The sequence below is a fragment of the Cyphellophora europaea genome (genome assembly GCF_000365145.1).
Source record: "Cyphellophora europaea CBS 101466 unplaced genomic scaffold supercont1.9, whole genome shotgun sequence".
NCBI lineage: Eukaryota > Fungi > Ascomycota > Eurotiomycetes > Chaetothyriales > Cyphellophoraceae > Cyphellophora > Cyphellophora europaea.
In genome coordinates this window covers 146,508-174,303 of record NW_008481815.1, presented here as the reverse complement: position 1 = coordinate 174,303, position 27,796 = coordinate 146,508, and the positions used below count along the sequence as shown (strand labels likewise).

At 53.9% G+C, this 27,796-nt stretch overlaps 11 protein-coding genes across 11 annotated transcripts; 4 read left to right on the top strand and 7 right to left on the bottom strand.

The window, feature by feature from the left end:
* Positions 1 to 5,009: 5,009 nt before the first annotated feature.
* HMPREF1541_08524 (uncharacterized protein) lies at positions 5,010 to 6,146 on the bottom strand (the record flags this gene model as incomplete). The annotated part of the gene is made up of 1 exon (XM_008722843.1): positions 5,010 to 6,146. One exon carries the CDS (start codon positions 6,144 to 6,146, stop codon positions 5,010 to 5,012), a length of 1,137 nt encoding a protein of 378 aa, XP_008721065.1.
* Positions 6,147 to 8,282: 2,136 nt separating this feature from the next.
* Positions 8,283 to 8,651, bottom strand: HMPREF1541_08523 (uncharacterized protein; the record flags this gene model as incomplete). The annotated part of the gene is made up of 1 exon (XM_008722842.1): positions 8,283 to 8,651. One exon carries the CDS (start codon positions 8,649 to 8,651, stop codon positions 8,283 to 8,285), a length of 369 nt encoding a protein of 122 aa, XP_008721064.1.
* A 39-nt stretch (positions 8,652 to 8,690) lies between these two features.
* On the bottom strand, positions 8,691 to 11,210 carry HMPREF1541_08522 (uncharacterized protein; the record flags this gene model as incomplete). The annotated part of the gene is made up of 1 exon (XM_008722841.1): positions 8,691 to 11,210. The coding sequence occupies one exon, from the start codon at positions 11,208 to 11,210 to the stop codon at positions 8,691 to 8,693; it is 2,520 nt and encodes an 839-aa protein (XP_008721063.1).
* Positions 11,211 to 12,732: 1,522 nt separating this feature from the next.
* On the bottom strand, positions 12,733 to 14,769 carry HMPREF1541_08521 (pre-mRNA-splicing factor clf1; the record flags this gene model as incomplete). Its single annotated transcript, XM_008722840.1, has 1 exon — positions 12,733 to 14,769. One exon carries the CDS (start codon positions 14,767 to 14,769, stop codon positions 12,733 to 12,735), a length of 2,037 nt encoding a protein of 678 aa, XP_008721062.1.
* Positions 14,770 to 15,020: 251 nt separating this feature from the next.
* Positions 15,021 to 16,886, top strand: HMPREF1541_08520 (uncharacterized protein; the record flags this gene model as incomplete). The annotated part of the gene is made up of 2 exons (XM_008722839.1): positions 15,021 to 15,347; positions 15,432 to 16,886. 2 exons carry the CDS (start codon positions 15,021 to 15,023, stop codon positions 16,884 to 16,886), a joined length of 1,782 nt encoding a protein of 593 aa, XP_008721061.1.
* Positions 16,887 to 17,682: 796 nt separating this feature from the next.
* On the top strand, positions 17,683 to 18,785 carry HMPREF1541_08519 (uncharacterized protein; the record flags this gene model as incomplete). The annotated part of the gene is made up of 3 exons (XM_008722838.1): positions 17,683 to 18,258; positions 18,302 to 18,625; positions 18,675 to 18,785. The coding sequence occupies 3 exons, from the start codon at positions 17,683 to 17,685 to the stop codon at positions 18,783 to 18,785; spliced, it is 1,011 nt and encodes a 336-aa protein (XP_008721060.1).
* Positions 18,786 to 19,639: 854 nt separating this feature from the next.
* HMPREF1541_08518 (uncharacterized protein) lies at positions 19,640 to 20,656 on the bottom strand (the record flags this gene model as incomplete). Its single annotated transcript, XM_008722837.1, has 1 exon — positions 19,640 to 20,656. The coding sequence occupies one exon, from the start codon at positions 20,654 to 20,656 to the stop codon at positions 19,640 to 19,642; it is 1,017 nt and encodes a 338-aa protein (XP_008721059.1).
* A 984-nt stretch (positions 20,657 to 21,640) lies between these two features.
* Positions 21,641 to 21,898, top strand: HMPREF1541_08517 (uncharacterized protein; the record flags this gene model as incomplete). Its single annotated transcript, XM_008722836.1, has 1 exon — positions 21,641 to 21,898. A coding segment is annotated over one exon (258 nt), but the record flags the coding sequence as incomplete, so codon positions are not given.
* Positions 21,899 to 22,476: 578 nt separating this feature from the next.
* Positions 22,477 to 23,014, top strand: HMPREF1541_08516 (uncharacterized protein; the record flags this gene model as incomplete). Its single annotated transcript, XM_008722835.1, has 2 exons — positions 22,477 to 22,491; positions 22,592 to 23,014. 2 exons carry the CDS (start codon positions 22,477 to 22,479, stop codon positions 23,012 to 23,014), a joined length of 438 nt encoding a protein of 145 aa, XP_008721057.1.
* Positions 23,015 to 23,463: 449 nt separating this feature from the next.
* HMPREF1541_08515 (uncharacterized protein) lies at positions 23,464 to 25,191 on the bottom strand (the record flags this gene model as incomplete). Its single annotated transcript, XM_008722834.1, has 3 exons — positions 23,464 to 24,734; positions 24,784 to 24,872; positions 24,950 to 25,191. 3 exons carry the CDS (start codon positions 25,189 to 25,191, stop codon positions 23,464 to 23,466), a joined length of 1,602 nt encoding a protein of 533 aa, XP_008721056.1.
* Positions 25,192 to 25,845: 654 nt separating this feature from the next.
* On the bottom strand, positions 25,846 to 27,042 carry HMPREF1541_08514 (uncharacterized protein; the record flags this gene model as incomplete). Its single annotated transcript, XM_008722833.1, has 4 exons — positions 25,846 to 26,166; positions 26,219 to 26,721; positions 26,774 to 26,959; positions 27,009 to 27,042. The coding sequence occupies 4 exons, from the start codon at positions 27,040 to 27,042 to the stop codon at positions 25,846 to 25,848; spliced, it is 1,044 nt and encodes a 347-aa protein (XP_008721055.1).
* Between the last annotated feature and the right edge of the window lie 754 nt (positions 27,043 to 27,796).

Here is a 27,796-nt window from a genome sequence, read left to right as displayed (position 1 = left end):
TCTCTCTCTCTCTCTGTCTCTCTCTCAAGACGACGACACAGCAGGGCAAAACGAAAAACAGAGGGGCGCAGAAAAGCCGGCCGAATGTCTGGGTTGCGAGAGCCAAAGTAGCAGGCCCGAACCAGCGGTGAGAGCCTGGTGCGCCCAATTGACATCGAACAAGTCTCAAAGCATGTTTTGACTGCCGTAAGCCTCACCTGAAATTTGTGCTTTGCGCGCCGCGGCCTTAGTTTGCTGCCACTGGTGGCCGACTGAGGCAAAGCGGCCCAATGCCATGCATATTTCGTGGCTAAAGCAGTAGGAGGAGAAGTTGCCTTAATTGACTAAGACGAAAAAGGGAAGTCCACGGTCGCATTCGCCAGCGAATACCTTTGACACGAACCTCGACGCGTTCAGTGCACGAAATCACATGATTGCTAAAGCCTAGGTGGGCTAGTAGAATGGCGAAGTCCACTAATGAAGGGAGCGGGATAGGCTGTAGGGGAGGGAGGACACTTCTGCCCGACCCTCACCGTGTTGTTCGTGCATTGCATTGCGCTAGGTTGCCCTGACTCGAAAATCGAACGCCCCGGGACAATGCAGCCTTTCGTCCGGACATTAAATAACATTGTCTTTCTGCTTTTTCCTCAAGCCTCTCTGATTTGGAAATTATTTCCCAGCCCACGCCTGTCCAACAAAGAACCAACAGACCCAATTCTATACTTTGTATCGGCTCCTGGCTTAGCACGGGGAAAACTGGCTGGCCTGTTGCTAGTTGCCAGGTCCCTCGCTTCCTCCTGTCAGGCTGATTCGTTCAGTAACACACCCGCACGCTTTCAGCAGCCAGACGACCTTCGTGATCACAATGTCTAAGCTGCTAGTGGTCAGACGTCGTCCGCGAGAACTTCCAAAATCAGACTCCATCGAGTACGTGTATCTGATTGAACCTTCCGAGCTGGGAGCCGAAGGTTCGTCTGGGGGCGACTCAGCGGCACCAGGGACGTGTCTCGGTCTAGTCACATGCCCTGAGCATTGCCATCTTCTGGGAAGGCACCGGATACATTCCACGACTGCAGATAATGAATCACCAGTCTCTGGAATCTGTCAGCAATGCCATGGTACCAAGCAGGCCCACAGTCCTGCAGCGATCAGCGGCGATGGTCAAGCAGCATCCCGAGGTAACATTGCGAATCCCGAGCCAGTGGGTCAACAGCTGGCAGCAGTGCAGTTTGGAATACAGCAATCGCTCACCCAAGCCGTCGTAGAGATGGCCGAACGCCTACACGGCGCGAACGACAGGCTTTCACACTTGGAGCAAGCGGTCGCACAAAGTGTCAGAGGTCAAATGCGCGATAGCAACATCCTTAGCCCTCCAAAGATCAGATCGTGTCAGCACATTGTATACGGGAGTGAAAGGACCGTCCCTCATCGCCGGGTCAAGGGTATTGCTCGGCGGCGCCAGGGTGAAGAAGGACGTTGGCTTATCGTCTGAGAAGGGGAGAAGTGGTAAAAGGTCTCGAGTACTGGGGGTGCAGTTCCCAGTGGAATAAATCACACGTCTTGCCGACAGCCAGGCGATGAGAACCTACCTATGTACCGCAAACCTCGAGGAATTCACCTATGAGGGTTAGTTAGTTCAATAGCTTGTACAGTCTGGTCCGGGACAGACCTTCCACCGGCCCCAAACGTAGATGATTGTTCGTTTGTGTTCAGGGATTAGACACTATGGGCACGCACACGCACTCACCAGTTACGATAACTTCTGTGTCAGCAGAGAACTGTGGTACCATGGTAGGGTACGCCACATATTTTGCCTCTATCTGCATTGAAGCAATTGTGCTAGTCAGTTGTTCATCAGCAGGTCCGCAAATCGAGTGCGAACAAATCATAAAGCACCAGCAGTGATTGCACGAGGTTCTGGCAAAATACAGTAAGCAGTAGGCGAGGAAGCGAGGATGGGGAGAGCAGTGACTGGGTCGATCGAAAGAGATGCCCTGAAGTGCCACAGGAGGGTACCTTGGGTGTATAAAGGGTCCAAGAGCGAAAATAGGTGTTATAGGCTAAATTTCTCTAATAATGCTTTTCGGTATCTGTGGTGCCAGTAGGCAGTGAGTCCGTACACACGCTTATAAATGCGTACTCTGGAGACATAATGGGATAAGGTCAGAGCCAGCTCTTATACCGACAACAGTAGAGCCCGATTGGCAAGGGCTGAGAGTCTGCGGCGTACGTGTAAAGTCCCTGTCCGGTCTATACTGTTCCTAGAATACAGTCTTTAGAGTACTAGTTTCTAGAAGTACAGTTGCTACGAGTGCATTTCACCCGAGTTGATTTCACCCAAGTTGATTTCATGCGAGTTGATTTTATGCGAGTTGATTTTATGTGAGTTGATTCTATCTGAGTTGATTTTATCTGAGCTGATTTTATCTGAGTTGATTTCTGCGAATCCATTCGCCAGTCCACCCGCCGCGAGTGCATTTGCTGCACCTCAAAAACTCGGGCACCAATGAACACCAGTCTGCCCTGCGGCACCTAGCTGATTAGACTGGCGCAGGAACGTCCTGGCTTTCTACATAAGCTAGCACCCTCCGGATTCAGGGCATCATGGGCGCTGCAAGCCACTTCACCTGCAGAATTTTGTGCCCAATTTGTCTGGTCGATGATCTGCGCTGTATGGGTGGTTCTGGGGGTCCTTCCCGTGCATTCGTATCTGTAGTTCTCAGGAATTCCTACATCGAGCACCCTCTCGCGCAAAGCTCCACAAGATTATTAAAATTCAATTACATCCCCCTCGGTCAGAGAGAGTCTCCTGTCTAAACATGTAATCCTGCCACGACCAGGTAATTCACGATTGAGGCTTGATTGCCAAGAAAGATCCAGTTAGCAATGCTACCATGAACCACCATCAGCACCACGGCCACCACTTTCAGTGCCATCACTGCGAATGGCACCGTCATCCGAGTGACCAACACTGCTACTGCTGCTGTTGTTGTTGTTTGCAGCACATTGAACAACCTTCCCCACCAGACTCGGAAACGAGTGGCCCTTTGCATTGCTGTAGCCATCACAGAACCTGCCGCTGTAAGCATGATCACTCCCTCTTTCCCTCTACCAACCGAAGCCTGGCGAGTACACTGGGGCCACCCAGCTGATCAGCTGTCCTTGAGCAGTCCATGCAGTTCTGGGAAATGTCCATAGCGCAGACGTCGACCAGCCCCTTCTCGATCCTCCCGCACATCCACTGGCAGTGGTACAGGCACTGTCCCCATCCCAGACCAGCATGATCGAGGATCGTGCCGGGCCACCCCAGCCGAACGACAGCCGCGATGGCGTGCGTCCCAGAACACGCGGGCCATCTTTCAACAGTATCCCACGACAGTACCTACCAGTAGGTGGTGGAGCCCCTCCAACCGCATCCCTAGGCGACACACACACACAGTCTTCAAGCGCCTAGCAGGCGCGACTGAGCGTCTAATGCGATGCCTGGACGGTTCCTCATTTTCAACAGGAGGTCTGGCGCGCGACGACGACGATTCCCGAAGCAGTCGAATCCGCCACACGGCCAGGGGAGCCTCTGCGCAGGCGCACTACCGGCAACAGCAGTGGAAATGACGGTCACGGGGGCGAGAGCAGCACGCCTCCCAGGCTTGGCTGGGAGAGAGACCGAGACGGTCGGACAAGGTTTCCCTGGTACTGAGGCTCATGAAATTAAGTCCATGGCTTGGCCAGGTCCATGGCCGCAGTAGTCAAAAGGCACGGAAGAGAACAGACCTCAGCCCAGCGTAGAGGAAGGGGGGGGCTGACGTCGCCACAGAGTTCGCGTCGAAATGGGTCACGTGCTAGTCCACCTGAGTACAGCTGAGTCTTGGCGCTGCTATCGGCTCCAGGCTTTCCAGTCTTTCGGTCTTCCCGTCTTCCAGTTTTTGGGAACTGTACTCTGTACCTTCTAGTGGCTTCTTAGCTGAGGCACGGAGTACTAGCTTCGCATGGGGCCGGCGCGAGGAGGAAGAGTGGATGGGATCTGCATGACCAAGCTCTACGATCTGCTGTACAATAGGAAAAAGAGAAAAGAAGATAAAAGAGTAGATGAAGTTTCGGTGCGTTCTGTAGACTACCTCTCACGCAGCGTCTAGCATCGCTAGCCAGTAGAGGCGTTGTGGTCCTCTCACCACCACAACTCTGCAAGGCACCGTGCAACACCCTTTCCTCGCCTCTTCGGTCAAAAAGTGGAACCAGAAAGCCCGATCAGACATCTCAGCCTTCATACTCGGAGCCCATGTGCATTCGGTAAGTTGGACATGATCCTCAGTGCCGTCTCAGGCCACCTCCTCGTCCTTTTTGTTTTTGCTTGTTCTTTCCGGTTCTGTTTGTGCCATCTTGTTCAAAGGTAGAGAGTGTAGCAATCCATCGTTTTCGTCCCCCGTTCTTCGTCGTCATCCCTCCAAAAAGAAGCCAAAGTAGTAAGCCATTCCAGTGGCTGGCTCCATCGATAAGTCAATATGACAGAGCACGTGCAAACATCCTTGAATATCGAATATCGAAGACCAGTATCATCAGTGAAGAAGACCAGTGCGAAACGGATATTGGTGGCGTTGCGTGCCAATGACTTGGCCAAGGCTGGCTCCAGTGGCAGATTAAGAAAGTGTGGTTGAAAGTAATATATCTTCAGATAGCCTCAAGCAGGCTAGCGTCAGTGGTGTACGATTTGGTGTCGCAATCGTAGGGGTATTGGTGTCGTTTCGTTGATTGGTGTGGTGTATGCAATAACCACATGAAAGTGGTGCTGAAAGTAGAGAGTGATCCCACCAAACCGAGCCCGCAAAGCGTGGTGCAGGCTGCCAGGTCGTAACAGTCGTGAGATGGAGTCGAGTCGTGTTGAATCCCAAAAGATAACGCCGCGTTTTCAAGGTTGGATGGCCATCCTCCAGCGATCCTCGTTCGTGATCCCTGGTATTGAACGGCAGATAGTCCTATGCCGTTGTTCTGGTCCTTGAAAATATCCCAGCCGCCAATGATGTTATTAAAAGGTATTATGCAGATCCAAGACTGAGCAGCGCCTCAATCGCTGCTTGTTCGGAAGAAGAATTGACGCCAGCGTCACGGGGGAGATTATGGACAGGTCGAGCCTTGGTTGGCGCGGACTGTGCGAGGGCTGGTGTTCGGGACCGATGCCTCGCAGAGGAATAGGACGCGATCGAATATGAAGCGATAGGCTGATATATTCGACTGCCACCAGAGGGTTTGCGAATCTGTCCACCCTTGGGTAGAGAGCGAGCTCGAAGTGCTTCGGCACCGATGCTCTGCCAGTCCTCATCCTCGGTAACATCGCCTTCCCCAAGATCAATGTCAATGTCCTCGCCGGGAGAAGATGACGCATAACCATCTTCATTGCCGTCGAGAGACATCTTATCGGCCTCGTGCTCGAGCATATCTTGGTCGTCATACTCGGCTTCCGAATGGGAGAAGACGCCAGAGTTGCCAGTGAAGCTGGTGCCGAACGCTTCAGACCCACTGTGCTGGGAACGTTGGCCAGGCACGTTGAGGCTGTGGGAATATGAGTTCGGCAGACTTCCCGGCGGGGTGATGGTGTTGGAAGCTCGATCTCGTGGCGGTTGGCCCTTGAGACGCGCGTCCCATCTGCCCCAGCCGACCTTGTCGAAGATGACATCGCCATTCAGGCCAGCACCATCAGCCCCACTCCCGCGGCCTTCGAGCGCAGCCACGACCAGACGTCGCGCCTTTGCGGAGGTGATACGGGAGAAGCCAGGCACCGAGGTGGTCAGGTAGCCCATGATGTGGCGGATGGCAAGGGGCCCATGAGCCAACAGGATATCTGGAAGATGGTGCTTAGCGAGCAAGCCGGGGGTGATGGCTCCGACAGCATCGAGATCGCCGAGGCGGTCCAAGGCCTCTGCGTTCAGCGCGCTGGCTTCAGCAGGAGCATCTTTCAACTCGACATCCGAGTCCGATGGTCGTCGGTTGGTGGGCGGAAGGTTGGGGGAGATGGAGTGAGGCGGAGTCGGCAGCATGTCGCCACGCTGCTTTCTGGCCGGTACAGCAGTGAAGTTGTCCCGGGCGGCGAGGTTCTCGCGGGGCTTGGGTATATCGACAGAGGCGGACTTGCCGTTGAGGGCCATGCCGAGGGCAGAGACAGCTCTGGGAGCCATGACTGAAATTCAGATGGAAGATGATCTGAAGGCGCGTCAGATATGAGTCAGGCGCAGATAGGAGAGATGATGCGAGTTGGTTTGAGGACGGGTGTGTCGCGGTCGCGTTGGTGGGAGAGACGTGTGGATACGTACCTGAGCTGGTGAGGTCGGCTGACGTGTCGGGCTGAAGTCGCAGGCTAGGTCGATGATCGGGTCGCGACGCGAGGTTGTGTGAGTGATGACGATAGAGACGACTTGATGATGAGTCGTCTGGATCGTGAACCGAGTATCTTCCGGGCTGTGATGGAAGATGGGGAAGATAGAAGAAGCAGCAGAAGAGAAGCAGGGAGCAAGTAGCGATTGATATGGTGGCAGGCGCGGGGGGCGTGTTGGATAGTTGGAACTTGGATGCGCATGCAGGTATGGTTGGTGAACAGGATGGGGATGGGATGGGATGCGCATGGGATGGGGATGATCGGGTCGCGCAGGCGCAGCTAAGGCAGCCCCCGTTCGCATGACTCTCCCAGACAAGACCCACCAAGAGCTGCTGGGGGGGCCCAAAGGCTAAAGTGGAGTCTGGGCCGTGGGCGCTGATCTTCCCTTATCACGCCCACTGGCAGTGCCGCCCTCTACTCCGTAGGGATCATGTGGCAGCCGGAAAAATATGCCTCAAAGGCCATGCACGAGCGACCTCAGCAGTATCTCGAGCAGACAAAGAGCATTATTGTTCTCTTGCCGATGTTCCCGTGACCCGACCGCCGCTGACGCCGTCTACCTTGTGACTGATAAGCCCAGTCCCCAGGTAGGTACGGAGTACGAGAGGACCTTATCGTGAGGAATGGCGCGGAAGCTCTCTCCAATTTCATCCTTCCCTGGGCCCGGGTCAAGTCAACGCGTGGTGAGTGACTGGTTCAGGCTTCAGCACACCCACACAAATCCACACATACCTACGGAGTACACAACGCCCCCACCTCGGCCTCGAACAATGAAGCACCCGATGAATCCTCCCCGTCCTTTCGCTCATCCCACGTGTGGCCAAACATTTGCCCAGCTCTGCTCCTCATTGTACAGGCTTGATTGACGCCAACCTTCATCTCCGCTTTCACACACGCCTCGGCTGGTATTGCGCAATTGCCCATGCCCGTTCGTCTACGGTAAAGAAGCCGATGGTGGACTTGGAATACCTGCTCCATTCTGCACCGACAGCTCATCCAATATTCGTCCTGCCTTTGTGTGCGTGCCTTGGGGCTCTCTTGGTTGTCGTTCGTCGTCTCAGCAATACTTAAGTTTACGTGCAGGAGTTCATTCCCGGGGTAGCTGAAGCGCTGAGCGCTGTCAGAATCATGTGCGTGTCATTTGGGCCACGAGCGACTTTGTCGCATGGCGATTGGGTGGTTGTGTTTCTGGGGTGCGTAGACGCTGCCTCCATAATACCTGTAGCATACGTATGTAGGACCAACCTGGCCGTTGTTAGGCGAGGAGGAAGAGGATTGTATTGTGAGTCGGCCAATTGCGGCGGGCAGCGCGGCCATGCGCGCCTCCCATGGTACCTGCAGCTTCATAACGACGAACACTGTCTCACTGTGAGCCCAGGACCTACTTGTATATGATGTCAGATACTACGCCATATTGCCATCTCCAGGACGTCGTCGCAGCCGCACGTTCGAAGGATCCGCGATGAGCTTGGGAAAATTTCCATACAGATGATGATGGATCTCAGTCATGGTTAGGCTGGCGTGCTATTTGTACAGTGGTACGGAGCTAGGTAGCGCTTCGCACATACCAGACGACAACCAGATACTGGCACATGCACATCCTGCTGACACTTTGTTCATCTTCATCTTCTTTGTTGTTGCAATTATATGAGGTATCACTCAACTGCAGATCCCTTCAGAAATCCCCAGCATTATTGTCGTCCGAGGTCATTAAGTATCCAAACATAAGATCTTCTCCAGGCAAGATGCAATCGCGCCGGAGGCAATGCAACGCAACGTAATAGAATGCTCAAACCAAAAAAGGTGTGTTGTCACAAATCCCCTTGTCCCGAGGATGTGTCGCTCCCAATTGTCCAGGCCGGAGGTTTGCCCGCTGTCGTGCTGATGTTTGTACATCCAACTCCTTCGATCATCGTTGAACGGTCCACGCTCTTTCCACTCACATCGTCAAGCGATTGTCTCTCTTCACCACCTCTCCTTCCACAGTCGACTCCGCAAGGGCAGGCAGGCGTGGTGTGGGCGGTGTGCTGTCATCGCTCGTCTCTCCATTGCCACCTCGGTGGCCCACACCCAGGAACAGCCCTCGCGGCTTCTTCCTCGTTTTGCCCTGCTTCTCGCTGCGACTCCTGCTCATAACCGTGAGCAATCCTGTGTCCTTGCTCTTCACCGGTTCTCCTGCGCCCAGTCTCGTTGTCCGAGTGTTGCCGTCGCCATCGTCAATACGGTCCAGCGCGATGTTCTCATCCCCTTTCTTGACCACCTTGATCCGTTTCCGTGCGACTTCATCCATCAGATACTGATAGAGCATGTCTGGTCGCACTTTCGTCAAGGAGAACCGGTCCTCTTCCTATCGCCCGTTGCCATTCCCACGGCCTCCCGCCCCCAAATTAAGCCACGACACGTCTGTATTGACACTCGGACCACGCCGGTGTCCTCCAGCAGGCGGGAAGTAGCCGTCCTGCTGGCCCCTAGACGCACTTCGGCCATGCGTTGCCGCTGGATGCTGGACCTCGCTGATCATCGGCCTCGCCGCACCACTCCCCGGCATGGGGAAGTTCGGAATCCCACCAGACGAACCCGTCCGTTGACTCGTACCCCCAGAGCTGTCCGTCCCCGGCGTCAGCGCCGGCGCCGTTGGCCAGGTAGGTGGGAGGTCATTTTTGCCTTTGCTGAAGCTACGCAGCGGCCGCTGTGCCGGTCCGCTCCACGTGTTGCCCACCGGTGTCCAGGGGCTGTCGTCCCTTACGCTAGCGGGTACGCCACTGCTAAATGCATCGCGATCCGCCTCCAGGACCTCTTCATCCTCATAATCACTGCCGTCGCTACTAAACGAGTTCGCGTTGCTAATGCGCCCTGCTTTGGCTTGCGCGACGTTCAGGTACGAGGGACCATTTTCCATCTCGGGCGTCGCAGTTCCTACACTTCGCGTTTGCAGAGTGTTACCTACGCTGTCGCGAAAGGCAAATTTGGGAGACTTAGGCGTCGGCACCGCGCCGGAACCAGGCCAGAAGCCGCCACCACCGCTTCCGCCACGTCCACGTGAGGTGGTAGGTCGGGCTGCCATCGTTCCTGCCGCCGTCGCAGTTGCCGGGGTCAGGCTAGGGTAGTCCGCTGTAGGATCAACACGGCCGCCAGAGAAATAGCGGCCCCACGCCTCATCGGTCTTGCGTTGTGACTTGTTACGCGTTGGAATCGTAGCCAGAGGCGTGGCGTTGACAGGAGACGCGGGTGTAGCACGACCCAAATCGATCGACGGCCGCTCTTTGTAGTCACCAAGGTTCGGATTCATGGGCTTGGAGATAGCGAGTGAGCTCTTGCCGCCTCCAGCAAGCGGGCTCTTCTCGCGTGCGAAGACACTGTAGCTACCGTGGTCCGTACGTGGGGCGTTCGGTTGCAGTCGGTTGTCAGAGGAGATGCGGCGGGTAAGAGTGTCATTGGGACGGGCGGTGAACATGGCGGTCGAGGAGCGCTCGGCGGTAGGAGCGATAATGGTCGAATTGACAGGGCTACGACCCATGGGTTGTCCATGCTCTCGGAGTGGGTGCATGCCGTCCTCGAAGTCAAAGTCCGTGCTAGCTTTCTTGCCGGCCGGGTAGGATTTATGGGCAGCACGCTTTTGCGCGCGCTTTTTGTTGCGCAGGTAAAGCAGAAAGATGATAAGGATGGCAACGAGGCCACAGAGGCCTCCCAGCACACCACCGAGTATCTCAAAGGTGTTACGGTTGTTATTGCCATCGCTTCCAGTGGATGCGGCTGCTGTATCGGTTGCAGGACTCGTTGGCGAGGAAGTGCTTGTTGCTGTGGATGAGGTCGTGGAGGGCTGCAGCGGTTCTTGAGGTGCGTCACCGAGGACGGCTTGTGCTGATACCCAAGAGTTGTCTGCTTGGTTGAAAAAGGTGACCGAGCTATCTTCATCCCCGCCCACAAATGCCACCAGGCCATCGCTTCCCTGAGCGATTGAGAAATCAGTCCTGGTGGTTTCGGGGATCGAGCTGCTGTTGTAGGCTGGATAGGTGTCAAGAAGCTGACGTTTGCCCACGGCTCCTTGAGACGGTGCCGATGCGCGAGATGATGCCGGAGTCGTTGGGTTGCCGACGGTCTGACCAAATGCGCCGGGTACTGCACCAGGGTTCAGGAGAACATTCGTTGAGACCTGAATAGGCTCCTGGCCCAGTGCAAAGGTCTGCAGGAGTTTTGACCCGTCGTTCAGCGTGTACATGGCAGCCTGGGCCACTGACGCGTCTGGTAGCGGGCTGGGCAGCTCCAGGCCAAAATCAACCCAGCCACCACCCGCGGTGAAGGTGAAGATTTTGGTATTGGTGTCGCTGCCTCCCACCATGACTACACTGTCGTCTCCCCATGGCATCACAAAGGGTCGGGACGCCGGGGGTGCCGTCGAGTCGAATGCTCGTACGTTGTAAGGTTCCTCGAGTTCGATCATGAAAGTTTCGGATGAGAGACCCTCGTAGCCTTTGACAGATGTGCCGCCGTACACAACGATAACGTTGGAAGTTGGAATGTAATTCGCACCATGACGAACGCGGTCTCTGGTGACCTGCACGACCGGCTCTATCGTCGTCCAGGACTTGTCGTCAAAAGAGAATCGCTGTATACCGGGGTAGTCTGCGTTGGTCGAGTTTGCTGTGCCTCCTACCACGTATAGGGCACGCTTTCGGTTGTCACCATCCACTCCACCCAGCACACATGCGGCGCCCGTTACGGATACACCATTAGTGTGTTCCTCCCATTTTGCGTCCTCTTTCAATTCTATCGACTGGAAGGCATCCGGGGAGTAGATGTAGAGCACATCGTCGAATATGACCGAACATTGGTTCTTTAATGGCACTTTTGGTGCAGGGGCAGGCATCTCTTGACCTTGATTGGTAGCGGCTGGCGCGTTCTAGTGCGAGCACATAGTCTGCAGAAAGTAAAAGGTGAGCGCAGCCGCGTGCGACGGAGGCGAGACACGGTCTCGAGGGGCACTGAATCTAGCCCAAGCCGAAGGAAGTACAGGTTGGAGTCCTTTGCTCGGCTCGGTGATGGGCCAGTGCACGGCGCAAGATGCGAGCGACGGAGGTCTGAAGTCGACGTCTTCTCTTCGTCGTCTTCAGAGTCTTTTCAGAGTCTCGACACGCTAGGGCGGAAAGGTTGTACTGTGGTGTAGTATTACTTGTCGAGACAGGTGGGAGTGAACGATGGACCAAAAAAGAGAGATGGCGGTATGGTGTAGTGAGCGGCGTGGCTTGGAATCGGAACGGACAGCAGCGTTGAGCGCAGGGAGAAAGGCGCTGGTGCTGCAACGTTTGGTGTGCAAGCGAGGAGAGGACGGGAGTTGGGGCGGTGTGGGTCTGGCTTTCGGCAGCACTGCAGGCCACTGGGACGGTGAACAAGGGGTAAAGCCACTCGGATGCTGGCAACGTCACCGAAGAGTTGGAGTTGGCTCCGCGTTGAGATCGTGAGAGATCTGGTCAGTGTCTTTTTTGGCAGATGATCGGACGATCGAACACAACGCAACAGTGATGTATCTACTCAACTTCTCACGCGACCGTAACTTGAGAAAAAAGGATGAGAGAATGTGGCAAGCTTCCAACCGCCAGACTGTGTGATCATCTCTCCGCAGAGCAGCTGCCTGGCTATGCTCGATCGGAGGCGGCGCGAGTGTGTCATGTCATCTTGCAGGCAAGCTACAATCCTCGCCAGTCGGTAGCAGAGCGGCGGTCTCTGCATTAATCTGATTTGACACAAGGTCGGTTTTGTTTCTCTGCTTCTCTGCTGGTTTGCTGCGGCATCCTTCCTGGCTTGCTGCGAATCCGAGACGCTAATTCACGCGGCTGCAGGTACGCCACCAATCGCGGTGGTTGAAACCTCAGTAGTCGCCCCCGCTGCGATGTTTCACCTTTTCTCTTAGCGCCTTCCTCTCCCGAAGACGCGCAGACACCGAAGAAGCGAAGAAGCGAAGAAGCAACGAAGCGCAGAGAAAGACGAAAGCCAGAGCGTTTCCTCTTCTATCACCTCTGCGCCATCATTCGGAAAGTTTTCACTGCAGCAAGCAGCATCGTGTGGTGCATGATGACGTCGTCGTCCAGTTCGATGCGCCTGTGTTGGTGATGTCCTCTCTCCTGAGCACTGTCCCGATTTGGATCAGAACGTCAATAGTGCTGCTGACAGTGCAACAACAAGGTAGGCTCAACGTGATCAAGTACTCCATATCATCATCGCAATTTGTGACAACGTCAGATTGCATCAATTCCCCTGGCTCAATAGCGTCATTACTGGCGTGTGGTTCGCTGGTCACTCCGCATAATTTCCCCGTCCCGGCTATCACCCCAGCTGGCTCACTCTGCTCCGCCCCACAAACAAGGCAGCACTCTCCTGCAATAAGGCGTCCATTAATCTATGCTGCCATTCGTCCCATTCGTTGTCTGCTGCTGCTGCTTCCATGCGTGCGCCTTCTGCAATAGCTTGGACAGATTCGCGCTCGCCTTGTCGTCTGCTGGGAAGATGTAGTCGATGTACTCTTCAAACCGGTCTTCTTCGATCTTCCTGCGCTTTCTCTCCTTGCGTGGCATCTGCTTCTCAATCTTGTCCACATCCTCGTCACTGCCATGCGTCTGTTCGAAAGACTTCCATGCATTGAGGAGATCCACCCGTTCTTCCTTGAGATCTTTCTCCTTGAAAGAGTCGTGCGCGCGTTGGAACACTTTGCGCGCTCTCGCTTTTGCCTCGTCGCTGACAGGTCGGTTCTCGTCCGTTCCATCGTCGTCAGCATCTGGAACATTGATTTCGAAGCGCGCATAATTAATCCACACCTTTACGTGGTCGGTCTTGGTGAGAAGTCGCTCGTACAAGGCCCTGGCACGGTCGTACTCTTCCTCCTCTTCCTCAAAGTCGATGTACGCCTTCCACACCAGCTCTGGCATATCCAGAGTCGCTTGGTCGATGCCGAGTTCGAAGATGGCGCGTGCTCGCTCGACATCGTCAAGGCCGCGTTCGAGCTCGGCAAACTGAATCCATGCCTGACTGTTGGACGAATTCCATTCAATCTGTTTCTCGAAGAGCGTGCGACAGCGCAAGAATTCAAACAGCTGCTTTTCCAGTTCGATGTAGCCGCGAAAGAGCTTGTCTTTCGGACACATGCCAATCGCCTGTCCCAATGTTCTGCGTGCAGCTTGCAGTTGATTTTGCCGGATCTCGAATTGGGCCTTCATCAGCCATACTTTGGCGAATGTCCACTTCTTGTGCGGTATCAGCTTCAAACACTCCTGGTAGATCTGACGTGCTCGCTCCGTGTCCTTGTTGGCAATTTCCTCCCAAATGGCGTAGAAAATCCAAAGGTAAATGTACCGCCTCCAGTCCCGCTTCATCTGCGACGTCGGTACTTGTGCAATGGCGCGTTCGTACACATCTCGGATGCGTTCAACATCACCCCCAGTCTCTTCAAGCCGGGCCAGATCGAACCAGATGTCATAGTTGCGTGCATCGTTCTTTAACTCCTCTTCGTACTGTACGCGACGCTTGGCCAGAATGACATCTTCAACGCCTTCACGGTTACCAAACTGCTTCTCGAAGGTGGTGTAGGACTTGTGGAGTGCTGCTGACCGCGATCGGGGCAGCCTGTCAAGAGCGTACTTGTAGATGGCACGAGCCCTCTCGTACTCTTTCAGCTTGGCCTCATACCTAGCATAGGCGATGAAAAGCTTCTCGTCCATAAAGTCATCCCCAAGAGCTTCGATGGCGAGCCCGAAAACCTCTCGCACGTGCGAGCTCGTCCCATTCTCTTCCTCGAACTTGGTCCATCTAATCCAATTGCGCGGTTCGGGGTGCACTATGGTAAAGCGCTCGAAGATCGCTCGTGCCCGGTCGTACTCGCCATACCGCTTCTCCAACTTGATATATGCCAACCAAGCAATCTCATCAGGCTCCCAACTCATCCAACGTTCGAAGACTTGACGCGTGCCGGGAATATTGCCTAGAGTCTCCTCCATATAGACATATTTGTACCAGAGCTTATCCACTCGGGGAAGGATGGTGACGGCTCGATCTAGAAGATTGCGAGCATGATTGATGTTTCTCGTCTTCATCTCGGCCTCGACATAACGGATCCACAGCACGACACTGGTGCTGTCGACATCAAGCGCTCTCTCAAAGATCGACCGGGCCCGACGGTATTCTTTTTGTTCCAGCTCCCACTGTGCATAGCGCATCCAATTGTTCATGTTCACCCTGTTCCGGCGGACATAATCCTCAAATTCTTTGCGTTTCCGCCCTTGAAACTCATGAAGTTCTTCGAGATCAGCGAACCGTTGCGTTGGCGCCTGCAGTCCGGGTTCTTGTCTGTCAACAGCCTCACGCAGCAGCTGTTCGGCCGAGATCTGAACAGGCGCTGCGGCCTTATTCTTGACCCGAGGCGCTGTTCGTGACTCCATGGCGGCGGTTTGCGCACGGTCGTGCGTGATCAGGGCGGTAGAAGGGGAGAGGAAAGAAAAGATCTGGACCTCAAAAGTTGCGCCCGCTTCATCTTGAGCATGACGCGTGAGTCGGCCTTGGCGCGCAGCCTTCTGACTCGAAAAAAGTCTCCAAGCCGCGGTTCACGAACAACTTTCCAAGGCCAGTCTTCTTGTCACAAGCGGCTATCTTGTTGATCTCCTTGGGCTCCTGTCGCCATATTAAATCGGCAATGGCCACACTCGCAGACGAATTGCTCAACGACTTCGAAGACTCCGCATCCGAGCAAGGTGACGAGAACAACGAGTTCCAGCCCGGCGATGAGAATGGCGAAACGAGTAATGGCCTCAAGCACGAGGAGGGTATGGAGGTAGACGCGAATGAAGACGAGATGGAAGGTGCAGAGGAAGAGGAAGAGGCTCGCAGAAGGATTGGCGGCGACGATGACCTTGAAGATGCAGACGATGCGAAAGCGAAAGTCGAGAAAATGAAACTCGGGGGTGTGAGTGATGTGAGAAACGTGGCGGGCTTGATGAAGCAGCTACAACCAGTTCTAGAGGTAAGCAACCCAGCCAGGCACAAACCAAAATCCAGTGATTTACCAAAGTGCAACACAGCCCTGACAATTGAGGCGATCCTACAGAAAATTGCACACTATCAGAGCATACCTCCAGCGCAGCGGACGACTGGCGTCGGTTCGATTGAAGATGATCCCGAATACAAGCTACTGACACAGTCCAACTCACTGTCAACCCAAATCGACAGCGAGATCATCCTTGTTCACAAGTTCATCCGCGACCACTATTCAACGCGATTTCCGGAACTCGAAACCCTGGTCTCGAATCCTCTCGCCTATGCAAAGACAGTAGCTATCCTCAAGAATGGGCCGCTTGACAACATCAACAAGATTGCCAACTCTCCAGACAACATCATTGGTGCACCGCTACGAGCGGTTCTTGATGGTCCAACGCTCATGGTCGTGAATGTTGAGGGAGTACAGTCGCGCGGTCAGGAGATGAGCGAGGGAGAGCTGCAAGCCACCCTGCGCGCCTGCGAGATGACGCTTCAACTCGATAAGGCCAAGACGATACTTACGCAGTATGTCCAATCGCGAATGGACATCTTCGCCCCAAACCTTACGGCACTGATCGGTTCTTTGACGGCTGCCCAACTTCTCAACTTTGCTGGTGGCATCAAAGGTCTGGCCAAGACTCCTGATCGCAACATCCCAGCCATGGGTTCGAAAAAGCAAAGACAATCGGGTCTGGCCACTAACGTCGGGATTCGGCAGCAGGGCTACCTGTATCACTCGCCCATTATACAAGAGTTACCAAATGACTTGCGTGTCCAAGGTATGCGCATAGTCGGAGCCAAGCTTGTTCTTGCTGCACGTGTAGACAGCACACATGGATCTCGAGACGGGTCAACGGGCCTTCAATTACGTGATGACTGTCAGAAGCGTCTTGATAAGCTGTTGGAGAAGGCGCCAAACCGAGGACCTCGAGCTCTTCCCGCACCAGACGATAAGCCAAGCAGGAAACGTGGTGGACGAAGAGCAAGGAAAGCGAAAGAGGCCACGGCGATGACCGACCTCCGCACGCAGCAGAATCGAATGGCCTTTGGCAAAGAGGAGAGGGAAGTTGGCTTCGGCGAAGATACAGTCGGTCTAGGGATGATCGGGCAACAGAATGATGGACGCATCAGAGCGACACAGATTGACAAACGCACCATGGCAAAGTTGTCAAAGAAGAACCCTGGTTGGGGTGGCTCAGGTTTGCAGTCCAGTCTGAATACCGGTGGTGCAAATACAAGTCTAAGGACGTTCGGTATGGCTTCCAGCTTGCGTACTTCGGGTCTACGGACTAGTGGTGTTGGTCAAGGGGCAGGCACCGCCAGCAGTATCGCCTTCACTCCTGTACAAGGCCTCGAGCTGGTGGACCCGAAAGTGCAGGCGGAGCTCAAGCGCAAACGAGAGGCAGAAAACGCTGGTTATTTCTCCAGTGGAACTTTTACTCAGGTCAGTGGAGGGTCAAAGAATGGTCTGCCAGCGGCTAAGAAGGCAAACTTTGGAATGGGACCTCCCCCGAAGCCGAAGTGATGGGTGCTACGCGGAATTGGGAGACGCCGTAAAGGCGGCTCGATGCAGATACTGCGGAAGAGGTCAGCGCAGGCCATTTTAAAGATACCCAACAAGCAAGAAAATGATGAATTTCGGATGATCCAAAATAATTCTTCAATCGCATTGAAACACGGTGATATTGACGGCTTTCTACTGGTTGCCCACTGCAAAAGCAGCTGCGAATATATATGCAAGGGACAAGCCTCGCCTGCTTGAGCACCAAGGCGGAAATTGGGGTCGATTAAAGTCACCCACCTGAAGCGTCCAAGTACACACTAAATGTCTTGATTTAGAGCGGTATAAAACTTCTATACTCCTTGCCGGTCGTGTTCCCCTTGCGGAGGTAGTATGGCTTGGGGACACCAATAGGCCACTCTTTTGCTATTCTACTCTAGTGATTGCCTCTGTGAAGGCGACAGGTGATGGAAGGGATTGGCATGATTGACTGCGTATAGCTTGTAATCTAGAGCTCTTTCGTCAAAGGACCATTTCTTCTGATAGCCTCAGTTTATCTCAGTTGTTTATCCACGACGTCATGCCACAGGTGAAAATAACCTTTTGGTCAAGAACCATGCCCCACTCCCAGAAGTAGTTTAGGGCAGGCACCATGCCAGCTCTCAGCTTGATTGGGGCCGACACGCGCGGTGCGAATTCCCAGCCTCCTTGATCAGAACTGCTGCATACCAGAGGGATCCAACGCATCCTTCGAGATCACTCTCCTTGTGGTCACAGCTTACTGGTCCCTCCCTGTGCATCTCCTCTCTACACGACCGCAATGACAGTCATTGTCTCTTGCAGCCGGACACTGTCCAAACAGCTGCCGTTCCGCTCAGGCGTCCTCACGCGACTTATCTCCACCAACTCGACCTCACGCGTTGCTCGCCCTCAGACCGAATGTACGACCTCCCAGCAAAATGGGGGCAGGTCACATGTATTCACGCAGCCATATGGCTCGCTCAGAGGCTATGCTACCACCAATAAACCTGCAGGCCGTCCTAAAGCCCACACCGGCCGCACCCCGGCCAAGCGCACAACCAAGACGACCACCACAACAGCCAACCGCAAGCCGAAAGCGAAGCCGAAGGCCAAGCCAAAGAAGAAGGCAGCGAAGCCTAAGCCGAAGGTGAGGAAGGCGAAGAAGCCACCGTCTGCCAGTGCACTCAAACGCGATGCTCGTGAGAAGCGCAAGGAAGTCAAGGCAAAGGCGTTGCTAGACCAGGAACCCAAACAACTTCCAGAACAAGCCTGGCAACTCTATGTTTCGCAACGCTCTACCAAGGGACAACAAGCTACTTCCGCTATCAAGTCTATATCCGATGGTTACAAGAACCTTCGGCCAGAGGAAAGAGAAGTACATCTGCCACCCCAAGGCTCGACATTTCTAACCTGATCAGGCTCTCAATCACGCTGCCAATGAGAATGCCGGAAAGAACCAAGCGGCATACAAGCGCTGGGTGCAGACGTTCACGCCAGTGCAAATCAAGGATGCCAACACTGCTCGCGCGCTACTTCTTCGCAGCGCAAAAGCCGATAAAGTCAAACACCTCGCGCGCTATCGCTCCATCAAGGACGATCGTAGTGTCAAGCGGCCTAGAAACGCGTACAGTTGGTTTCTGGGAGACCGTATCAATACCGGCGATTACAAAGGCATGACCAACGGTGAGGCCTTCAAACTTATTGGAAGAGAGTGGTCACAACTTCCCGCAGATCAGAAGAAGGTCAGTCTCAATCGTTTCAACTCAAGCACGTCGCTAACTATGTCTTCAGTCGTACGAGGCAAAGGCTATTGCCGACTTCAACCGCTACTCTGCTGAACACAAGACCGTTTATGGCATTGACCCACCACAGACCAAGAGGAACGCCAGCGCCGCCTCATGATTGCTTGAGCAACAGCTCTCAATACATCATCGGACGTGAATCCGTGCCTTAGCATGCACGGATGCCGCGAGTCTGCATATGTATGAGTAGTCCTACGGCTAGAAGAAAGCAGACTTGAGGTTGACTCGATTAGCAAAAGGCCAACGGCGGACGCTTGGAAGGCCTTTCGATATGTTATTTCCTTTCAGTCGATACCCTGGATGACCTTCACCTTTAGGTTTTGGGAATGGCAAACGGCGACGGGTCTCAATCGTGGTTTGGAGGTCTTTGCGCACCCATGACTCTTTCTCTTATGTACAATCTCGACAGCGATGACTGCTGCGGCTGCAAGATGAAGGGAAGGTGTTGTCCGCGGGCGGCGTTCTCCAAAGCAAAGCCAAGCCACTGCGTGTGCGTGTACTATGTATGTCTCGGCGCAAGCCAGCGGTATCGTATTGACAGTGATCGCACAGTCGCGCTTCTGCACTGGACTGTCTTTCTTCGCGGGTTCGAATGATATATCACTTCCACACTTCGCCGTCCAAGTATTGTGGCTGCTCTGAAATTGAAGCTGGTTTGTATACATACATACATAGCCTATGTGGTACATTGTAGAATGATGGCGCTGCTGAGAACCATTCCTGGCGTGTGTGTCGAGGTATCGCAAACGGGAGATCTCGCCTCGGTTGCTGCGCTTCCACGATCTTGCACCTTTGCGAGATCCGTGGACTGGCTGCTTCGTGGAATGCATGCATGACGCACGGCAACTGTGTCTCCACCATCTCGAACTACTCATGATATGCAGCATTGGCTCCGCGGGCCTACCTCCGCGGCTCCAATTCGAAGTGTGTGTCTCAGCTCCTGAATTGGGATCACTACTTCGCGGCAGCCTCCCCGGCGCCGTCTCCAGCACCCCCACCGCCGGCCTTCTCCTCCATATCCTGCCGCCGACTCTCCATCGTCAGCCACAAGTTCTTGCCCAAGCCCTCTAGCGCGCCCGCCAGGCCTACGCCCGCGTTCTGCAGCAGCATAACCAACTGTGCCCGCAGCCCGTCCATGCCACCCTCAATACCGCCGACCCACCGCACGCCCGCCTCGTCGAAAACCTGCCCATCCACCCGCGCCCCTAGTAGCATGAGCTTCTTCAGCCCGTCCTGGACCGCCGGCTCGTGATAACTGGGCGCGGCGCGCCGTGTGGGCGCCGGGAAACGTGGCTTCTGTGGGCTCAACACCGAGAGTGCGGAAGCCACGTGTTGTGGGGAGACGGAGGGGAAGGTCAGCACCGCGAGAGAGCCGTTGAGGAGCGTCGTCAAAGGGTGGGGCTGTTGCGACGTGTTTACCGCAGCATACGCTCGCGTGGATAAGACGTGCGTTAAGCTGGGGTCAAGCTTCTCTTCTGAGAAGGAATCTGTCTTCGCGTTGCCCGAGGGTGTTGGGGAGGGTTGCGAGGGATCGTAGTACTCGGTGATGCGCAGGGCAGGCTCGAACATGTTTGTCTGTATCACCTGCAATTTTATGGCATCGGCGAGTGGCTCGGCGTTGGGGAGAGAGGCATCGGTCTTTGTGAGAGAGCGCGAGAGCTCTCGTCGGATAGAGGCCCACTCCATGGCGCGGAGGTTGTTGTGTTGGAAGAACAGCATCAGTGGTGTGGTCTGCAGGAGGGAGACGTAGGACCGCAGCATCTGCGATTTTCGATAGGCTGGCGACCGGTGTGAAGGTGGTTGAAGGGGATGGTGCCGCGAGAGCTGAGGCATTGGAGCACCCATCTGCTCTGGAGAGGGCGCTGGGACGGGCGCGACAGCGGTGGCATAGCTGCAGCGGGAGCAAATGTAGGTGCTGTTGGAAGAAGATGGTAGCTGCGCGAAGGCTCGCTGTGGGAGTCGCGGCGGCATGGTGAGGTAACGAGGGATGCGCAGGCCAACGATACGATGGTAAGTCCGGTGACTGCGCACAAGCAAGGAGTGAGATGTGAGCAGCAGTCGTGACTTAGATGGAGTGTTGGTCCCAAGAAAAATGTACGTAGGTGCATTTCAGTGACACTCCCGGACTTTAGAGTCCACCGTCTAGAAGTGCAGCTATGGTCGTCCAGTGCCACCGTATCATTACACGACCTCCGAAATTCTCTCGACATGCCCTCGACCGTGCTTACAGATCTCATGCTTTGTGAACCACGACAATCGTGGACTTCCTTTGATGAGAGCTCAGGTGCGTTGGTCACCTGTGACAATATCTTTTCAGGAGAGGTTTGTACCAACATCGGCACGACACTTCCCTTGTCCGCCGGCCAGCTGCTCAAGACTAGCAGAAGGCTTACCCTGGAACCGGTCCGAAGTGCAAGCCACTGTGCAGGCGCGACTCGCCTGTAGACAACTATACAATGGCCGTGCGGGAAAGGTCTGGTTTGATGATTGACCCTTTAGCCTTACACTGAACATTCAGTCCCGACACTCGCTGCGCTAATAGTGGTGGTCACTTCAGGCGCCTGGGCTGCCCCTGGTCAGATACTTCAAGTTGGGGGTCGGCTTTGCAGGCGATCGCGTCCGAAGCAAACGTTTGATTGCGCCCTGCGAGGTGGATGATGAGAGAGAGATCTAGACAGTTTTCTGGAGCATCGAGCTCCCGCACGGGCCCCCGGCAAGTTACTGTCACATCTCGAGTGTAGATTCCCGCTGCGCCTTGGGTACCGGCTACTCAACTTGAGCCAACCGCAGTCAGGACATCTTCAATGAATTCGAACAAGCCAACATGTTGGTAAAGGACGATCCTGCAACAGGATACTTCGCAAACATCGATGATTCGCATGCACAAGACTATTCCCCACTACGTGGTCTGGCGCTCCTGTTTGCATTAATCCCCGCGCTCTGACTGCAATTAAGACACCGTATATCTCGACCACGCCGGCGCAACACAGTATCCTTAGTCACTCATTGATGCTTGTGCCTTTGATTTCAAAGCCCATCTGTATGGAAACCCACGTTTCGAGGCAGACTCTTCGTAGCGGAGCTCAGACAGTATCAGCGCAGCCCGGCTCAAGCTGCTCGAGTATTTCAATGCTTCCCCTGAGCTTTTTGACACCGTATTCGTTGCCAATGCCACGGCTGCCGTCAAACTCGTCGCTGAAGCCTTCCCAGATCTTCTACAAGGGTTCGACCACCGAAGCTGGCGTATTGACCCTGAAGCTGACTTACAACTGTGGGTAGACCATGAACCTTGGTGGCGAGCTCGATGGCCCAAGCTCTTTACCCCCCCAAACCGTCAATCTCAGTGATCAAATTAAACAAGCACATACGCCCAGCAACCCGTTGTATTCTCTGCTGGATGCCGCCGCTTCAATATTGACGGGTATGGCCCTCTCCAGTCGAATCAAGCCCCCGACTTCATTGCTCTGAGTATCTATTAGATCTTCTGATATCCCGACCACGGAGCACTACTCGTTAAGAAGTTATCGAGTGGTGTCACTACGGAAGAGGTACATCGACGGTGAAATAGTCGACCTCGGGTCAACGGACGAGTCCTCCAAGCTTTGGTCCATCAGAAAGGAATGTATTCACGAGGCCCTCGAAGAGGGACTCCGCCTTGCCACAACATTGTTGCGCTGATTGTGCTCCTGACGTCCACGAAATTATATACGATTCTCCGGCATAAGTCGCTCGACATCCTTGGTGCCCGACTGTGCCGATGCGGAGTTGCTTGAGTGAGGCCACTCACAGTAATGGTGCCGGGGAGTGTAGGTTTCACAGCATGGATTATAACAGCCAGGGGCCTGTCATCGGCTTCAATCTGCTTCACCCCCATAGGAGGTATCTCAAGACTAACGTGGTAGAAAGTCTCGCTTCAACAACAAGATCGCCCTTCGAGTTGGCAGCATGTGTAATCCGGGCGGCTATCAGACCTCGTTGTCAATAAGCTCCACCAAATTGAAGCGAAACTGTGACGCTGGTATGCGTTATGGCGACGACCGCTATCTACCCGACAGCTTCCCGGGTGCCATAGGAATGGTGCGGGCGAGCTTTGGCGCGATGAGCTCCGTCAGGGACGTGGCAAACTTCTTGACATTCGTCAAGAGAAATTTAGTCGACAAGCTGGCTGTCTATGAGAGCCTGATCATCATTATCAGGATATGGAGAAAGGAATTCAGTCTAGTCATGATTCGAGCTCGGCCCATGTTCTTCCTTTGCCCAACACCGCAAGCAACGCACCAGGGCAATTGCCGGAAGAGTCGACCTGGGCTGCTGAATGGCGATTCATAAAGAGAGCTTGCGGTTGTATGTAGATCGACGGAATTTGTACTCAGCATCTTCCATGCCAACTGTCCTTCATTCTGGGAACACGGCTCACGGTTTTTGACTTGTCACACCTTTTTCACACGTCTGGAGTGATAAATCCTTCCTGTAAACCGCTTGTTACTACGCTGCTACAGATGTGTCGATACCGTTATCGGCTGAGATCACTTTTTTTAAATTCTGTACACCTGATAGCTTACTTCCGGTGTGCAAGTATTATCTCTTCTACTACTTGGATGACCAGGTACAGGTAGGATGTCGATGGTATCTTACAGGAGTCGCAAACATGAAAAGGAACGGGAGAATATGCGGCGTATCCGCCTCCGTCTCGGCCCTTCACTACAGGCCGACTGTATGATGCTCAGCACCCTCCTGATCTATTGCTTTGACATATCACCCATGAGCATTGAAATGGCTCACAATGCTCCACGGCCTTGTGTCTCAAACGGCAACCCAACGCACATGACTCCCACCGCAATCCACATGGCAGCGCTGACGTAGATCGGCACGACCGAGAAGTTGGTATACGTCCCGATCAAACTGGCAGCTAGACCTCCCGTGCGCAACAACGTAGCTGCTTGACCAGTCGCCAGGCCTCGCAAGGGTGCGGGAAAGCTTTCCGGCGTGAAGGAATACATGATGGCGTAGAATAGATTTCCCAGCACGGATGTCACGCAATTGAAAGCCACGTTCATCGCTTCGCTTGTCGCGCGCGTGTAAGCCATCAAGAAGATCCCAGCCACGATTGCAGACACCGTCATCGAGTATCTCCTTCCCAGGTGGCGCTCTCGAACCAGGAGCGAGGCTGTGATAGGGCCCAGCACGCCGACTGCAGACGTGATGCAGTATATGCGGTATGTGTAGTCCAAAGAGTTCGCACTTGTGAATCGCTGAGCGAGATACGTTGGCAGAAAGTTGAAGTACAGGGGATAAGCCACACCAATGATAAGCCAGATGGCCCAGATGATGGTGGTGTGTTGAGCCAACTTGCGGGTCGCGAATAGGTCCTTGTAGTTGGAGATGTGGAAGTCTGCCAGGTTCTCCTTCAGTCGTTGCAGAGCAGACAGACCTGGCCGGCCTTCGGCATGAGGGTTGGGTGGTAGTCCTAGACTGATATCTATTGATACCAGCATAGCGAGGGATAGTGGCTCTGGTTGGCCATTGCGGCGAGCAACGAAGTTGACAGCTTCAACGGCCTCAGCATCACGGCCCTTGGAAAGCAGATACCGAGGCGATTCAGGCATCTTGAAGAAAAAGATGCGGGTAATGGCAAAGACCAGTGCCAGACCGCCAAGCGTGATCATGATATACCGCCAGCCCATGTTGTCGCTGCGTGAGCACGTCTCAGGGGTCGCGTCTGCCGGACAGTTGAAATTGGCGATAAAAACCCATCCCAATAGACTGACAATCACTTGGCCAAAGTTCCACCATCCGGACAGGGCGGTCAGGAGGTACTGGTGACTGCCGGGGACGAATTCAAGGAAGATCATTGAATCGACCGGCACATTCCCCCCAGCTGCGGTACCTATGAGGAAGAATAGCACACAGAAGCCGGCAAAGTTGCTCAAGCCAGCGACAATGCAAGCACAAACACCACCAATGAGCAAGGTGGCGTTGAAAGCTGGCTTTCTGCCGATGAAGTCGGCACTGATACCCCAGAAAGAAGCACCAACGATCATGCCAACATCTGGAACGATCAGCTGATTGTAATTGCTCAGAAGAAGCCAGAGTCTTACAGTATGCAACGGAGGAGAGGCTGACCCTCGTTACATCTTCAAACTCTAGTCTCACCGTGGGTTGGATTGTCGGCAGGCCTTGGGACCAGCTACTCCAAACAATCAGCAATCGTATCAATATCCTTCCAGCAGGGTCACTTGCAAGTTATCACAAATCCATCCAAACCCAGTCACGACAAAAATTTGCCATTGATACTTTCCCATGCCGATCTCTTCCATGGCCCTGCCCACCAGCTCGGACTTGAGGCGATACGAGTCCGTGACGGAAGCGCCATAGAACTCTCTGTTTGTTTTGTCCTCATAACTTTCAGACAAGCCTGCTTTGATCGAATCAATGGGCTCAAGATTGTCGGGGGCAGCTGCCGCAGCAGCTTCCACATCGGTCTTCTTCTCTGGCTGGGTGGACATAGTGCCGTGGTGTGACAGAATAATTGATGACAGTTGGTAGAAAAGGGAGTCTGATTCTCCGCAACCTTTTCACGGATCTATAACCCAACAGCAGACACCGTATCTCGTCTGTGAGCACTGATTAGGAGCTGACTATCACCAACGGCAGCCTAGACCTAACGCCATGTTTTGTCTAGACCGGATTACAGATAGACATCGGGACAAAGCTACGAAGTTGCCGCGCATGCCGCAGCTAGGGTCTCTCCACGTTTGACTATCGCTCTAGTGGCCTCGCTTACTGTGTATCTCCGTACGCGTGATAGTAGGCGTATCATGCCTCCGCCACTTTATCACCGTCCCCCATCACTGACTAAAGTGGGGTCAATGTCTGGATCAAGTCATGTGATGGTGGCATGGAGGCGAGGCATACACATTCGTGGCTGGACTATGACTTGTTAGGAATTGGCAAGGCTACAAGTCAGGAGGTGCTAAGCGCATTCCTTCTAGCCGGATGCAAGATACAGCCCAGCAAGGGCCTCGTCGCATGGCTTGCTACTGAGAATTCGTGAAGGGATAGTGATTCTGGTTTCGAATCAACGAGAGCGACTATTCATCAAGCTACAATTCAAGAATTTTATGCATGCAGTGCAACCATCTTTGCTTCTCCCGGCATGTTCATACTGCAATTGGCTGAGACGTGGAAGTCACATCTGCCTTTGGCGCCACGGAGTCCTTCTCGGCATTGAACTTGGTCGCAGCACCATAACTCGCCTTGTAAGATCCTCCCACACAGTCCATGACAGAAATTGGCGGATATTTTGCTGGTTCGCCTTCCTTTCGGCAGTTTGGTAGACACTCAACCATGTAATCGGGATTGCCACTGTAGAAGAACGGTACCGAGTACCGTTCCTTGCCGGATTTGTTGATGACACGGTGCAAATTCGATATGTACTTGTCATTGCTCCATCTCATGAACATGTTGCCTAGATTTACAACCTGGTTGGCCTATTAGTACCTCAACTCATTGGGTGATTTTTTTAGCACTTACGTAGGCACCCTTGGTGGGCACGACATCAAGCCATTCATTTGTTGATTTCTCGTACACTTGAAGCCCATCAACCTCGTCTTGCATCAGCAAAGTCACGGAGCCAAAGTCGGTATGAGCGCCAATGCCCCTGGAGAGCTTCTCGTCTGAGTCCGCTGGCTGGGGAGGGTAATGTAGATATCTCAGTGTCGCAACAGCTCCGGTGGTGAACCCTTTGAAGTAGTCTTCCTTAAGGTCGAGAGTCATTGCGAGGATGACGAGAATGTCGCGAGCCAGGGCATGGAGAGCGTTATAATAGTCCATACTTGACTGTCTGAAATCCTCTGGATCCTTCAAGAATTGAGGCCACTGATTCGGGCCACTGTTGAGCTTGCCCTCGGTGAAGTATGGATGAGAGGTTGGCAGCTCTTCTCCGAGATAGAAGCCCTCCTTGAGATCAGGATTTGTACCTGCTTCCAAGATTTGAGAGCCGATACTCTCGTAACCGCGATTCCATGTTGTCTTATCTGACCATGGTTTAGTTTTATACATGCGAGCAACAAGATGCAAAGCCCTCACCTTTGTGGACTTGGTTCTTCTGCTCAGGGGTGCAAGCAAAGAGTTCTTTGACGTTCCGAAGGACTGCTTCCTGAAGTTCAAGCGGGACCTTATGGCCGACGATTTGGAAGAAGCCGTTGTGAAGGCAGCAACTGCGGACTTCGTCCACGAGCTTCCGCTTGGCAGCCTCGTCGTTGCCATAGAACGCTAAAAGCAGTTAGCGAAAGGATGTTTCGGCAGAGATTCTGATGCTCACGCGACATATCAAGTATGGGAGGTGCCTGTGCCATGATGTAGCTGTTAGGAGTTGTGCTGTGCTATGGTCGCTCTCAAGTTGTGGCGATCTTATGTCTACCTAGTCGCTAGAGACTTAGAAATGTTGTTTAATTGTATAAGAACATATGGTGGTCTGAGGTCTGTTGAAGCTCTCGTCCACGAGTTGCGTCGCGACTCCAGTAGGCCCGAGCACGAGAGCCGAGTGTCCACAAATTCTCGTCAAGGCAGTTCTGCGGGGAAATCTGTACGGGTCAAGAAAGTCTGCGCCCATTGCTGAAGGTGCTTATAATGGAGCTCGAAGATGGGGGAAGGTGGGCTCCAACGAGAGAGGTTGCCGAGAAAGATAGGCAGGTCTAGATAAGCATACCCGCCAAGATGCTCTGGAGGGGCTTCTGGCTGGCTGCCGTTATCACGCCCTTGGCATTATTGTTATCTTAGATTGCAAGCGCCATTCGACATGCTGGTCAAGTCTACGGATTTAGGGGAGTGGGTAGGTGAATCTGGACCGAAATCGTGCCACATGGAGCGCGACTAGCTACTAGTTGCTATCAAGATCCACTGTTAGAAACCCTATCACCTTGGAGAATGCGCATAATTGTGTTTGGTCGTCTAAACTCTGCTTCACGAACGCTGCGTGGCAGGTGCTGAGTGTTCGTTCCTCATACCGGAAAAGCCGTGAGACCTGTTGAATTGACCCGATTCCAACTAAACCAATCCCTGTACACATACGTATAAACGTGGCATACCTCCCCTTGCAAGTTGCTACTT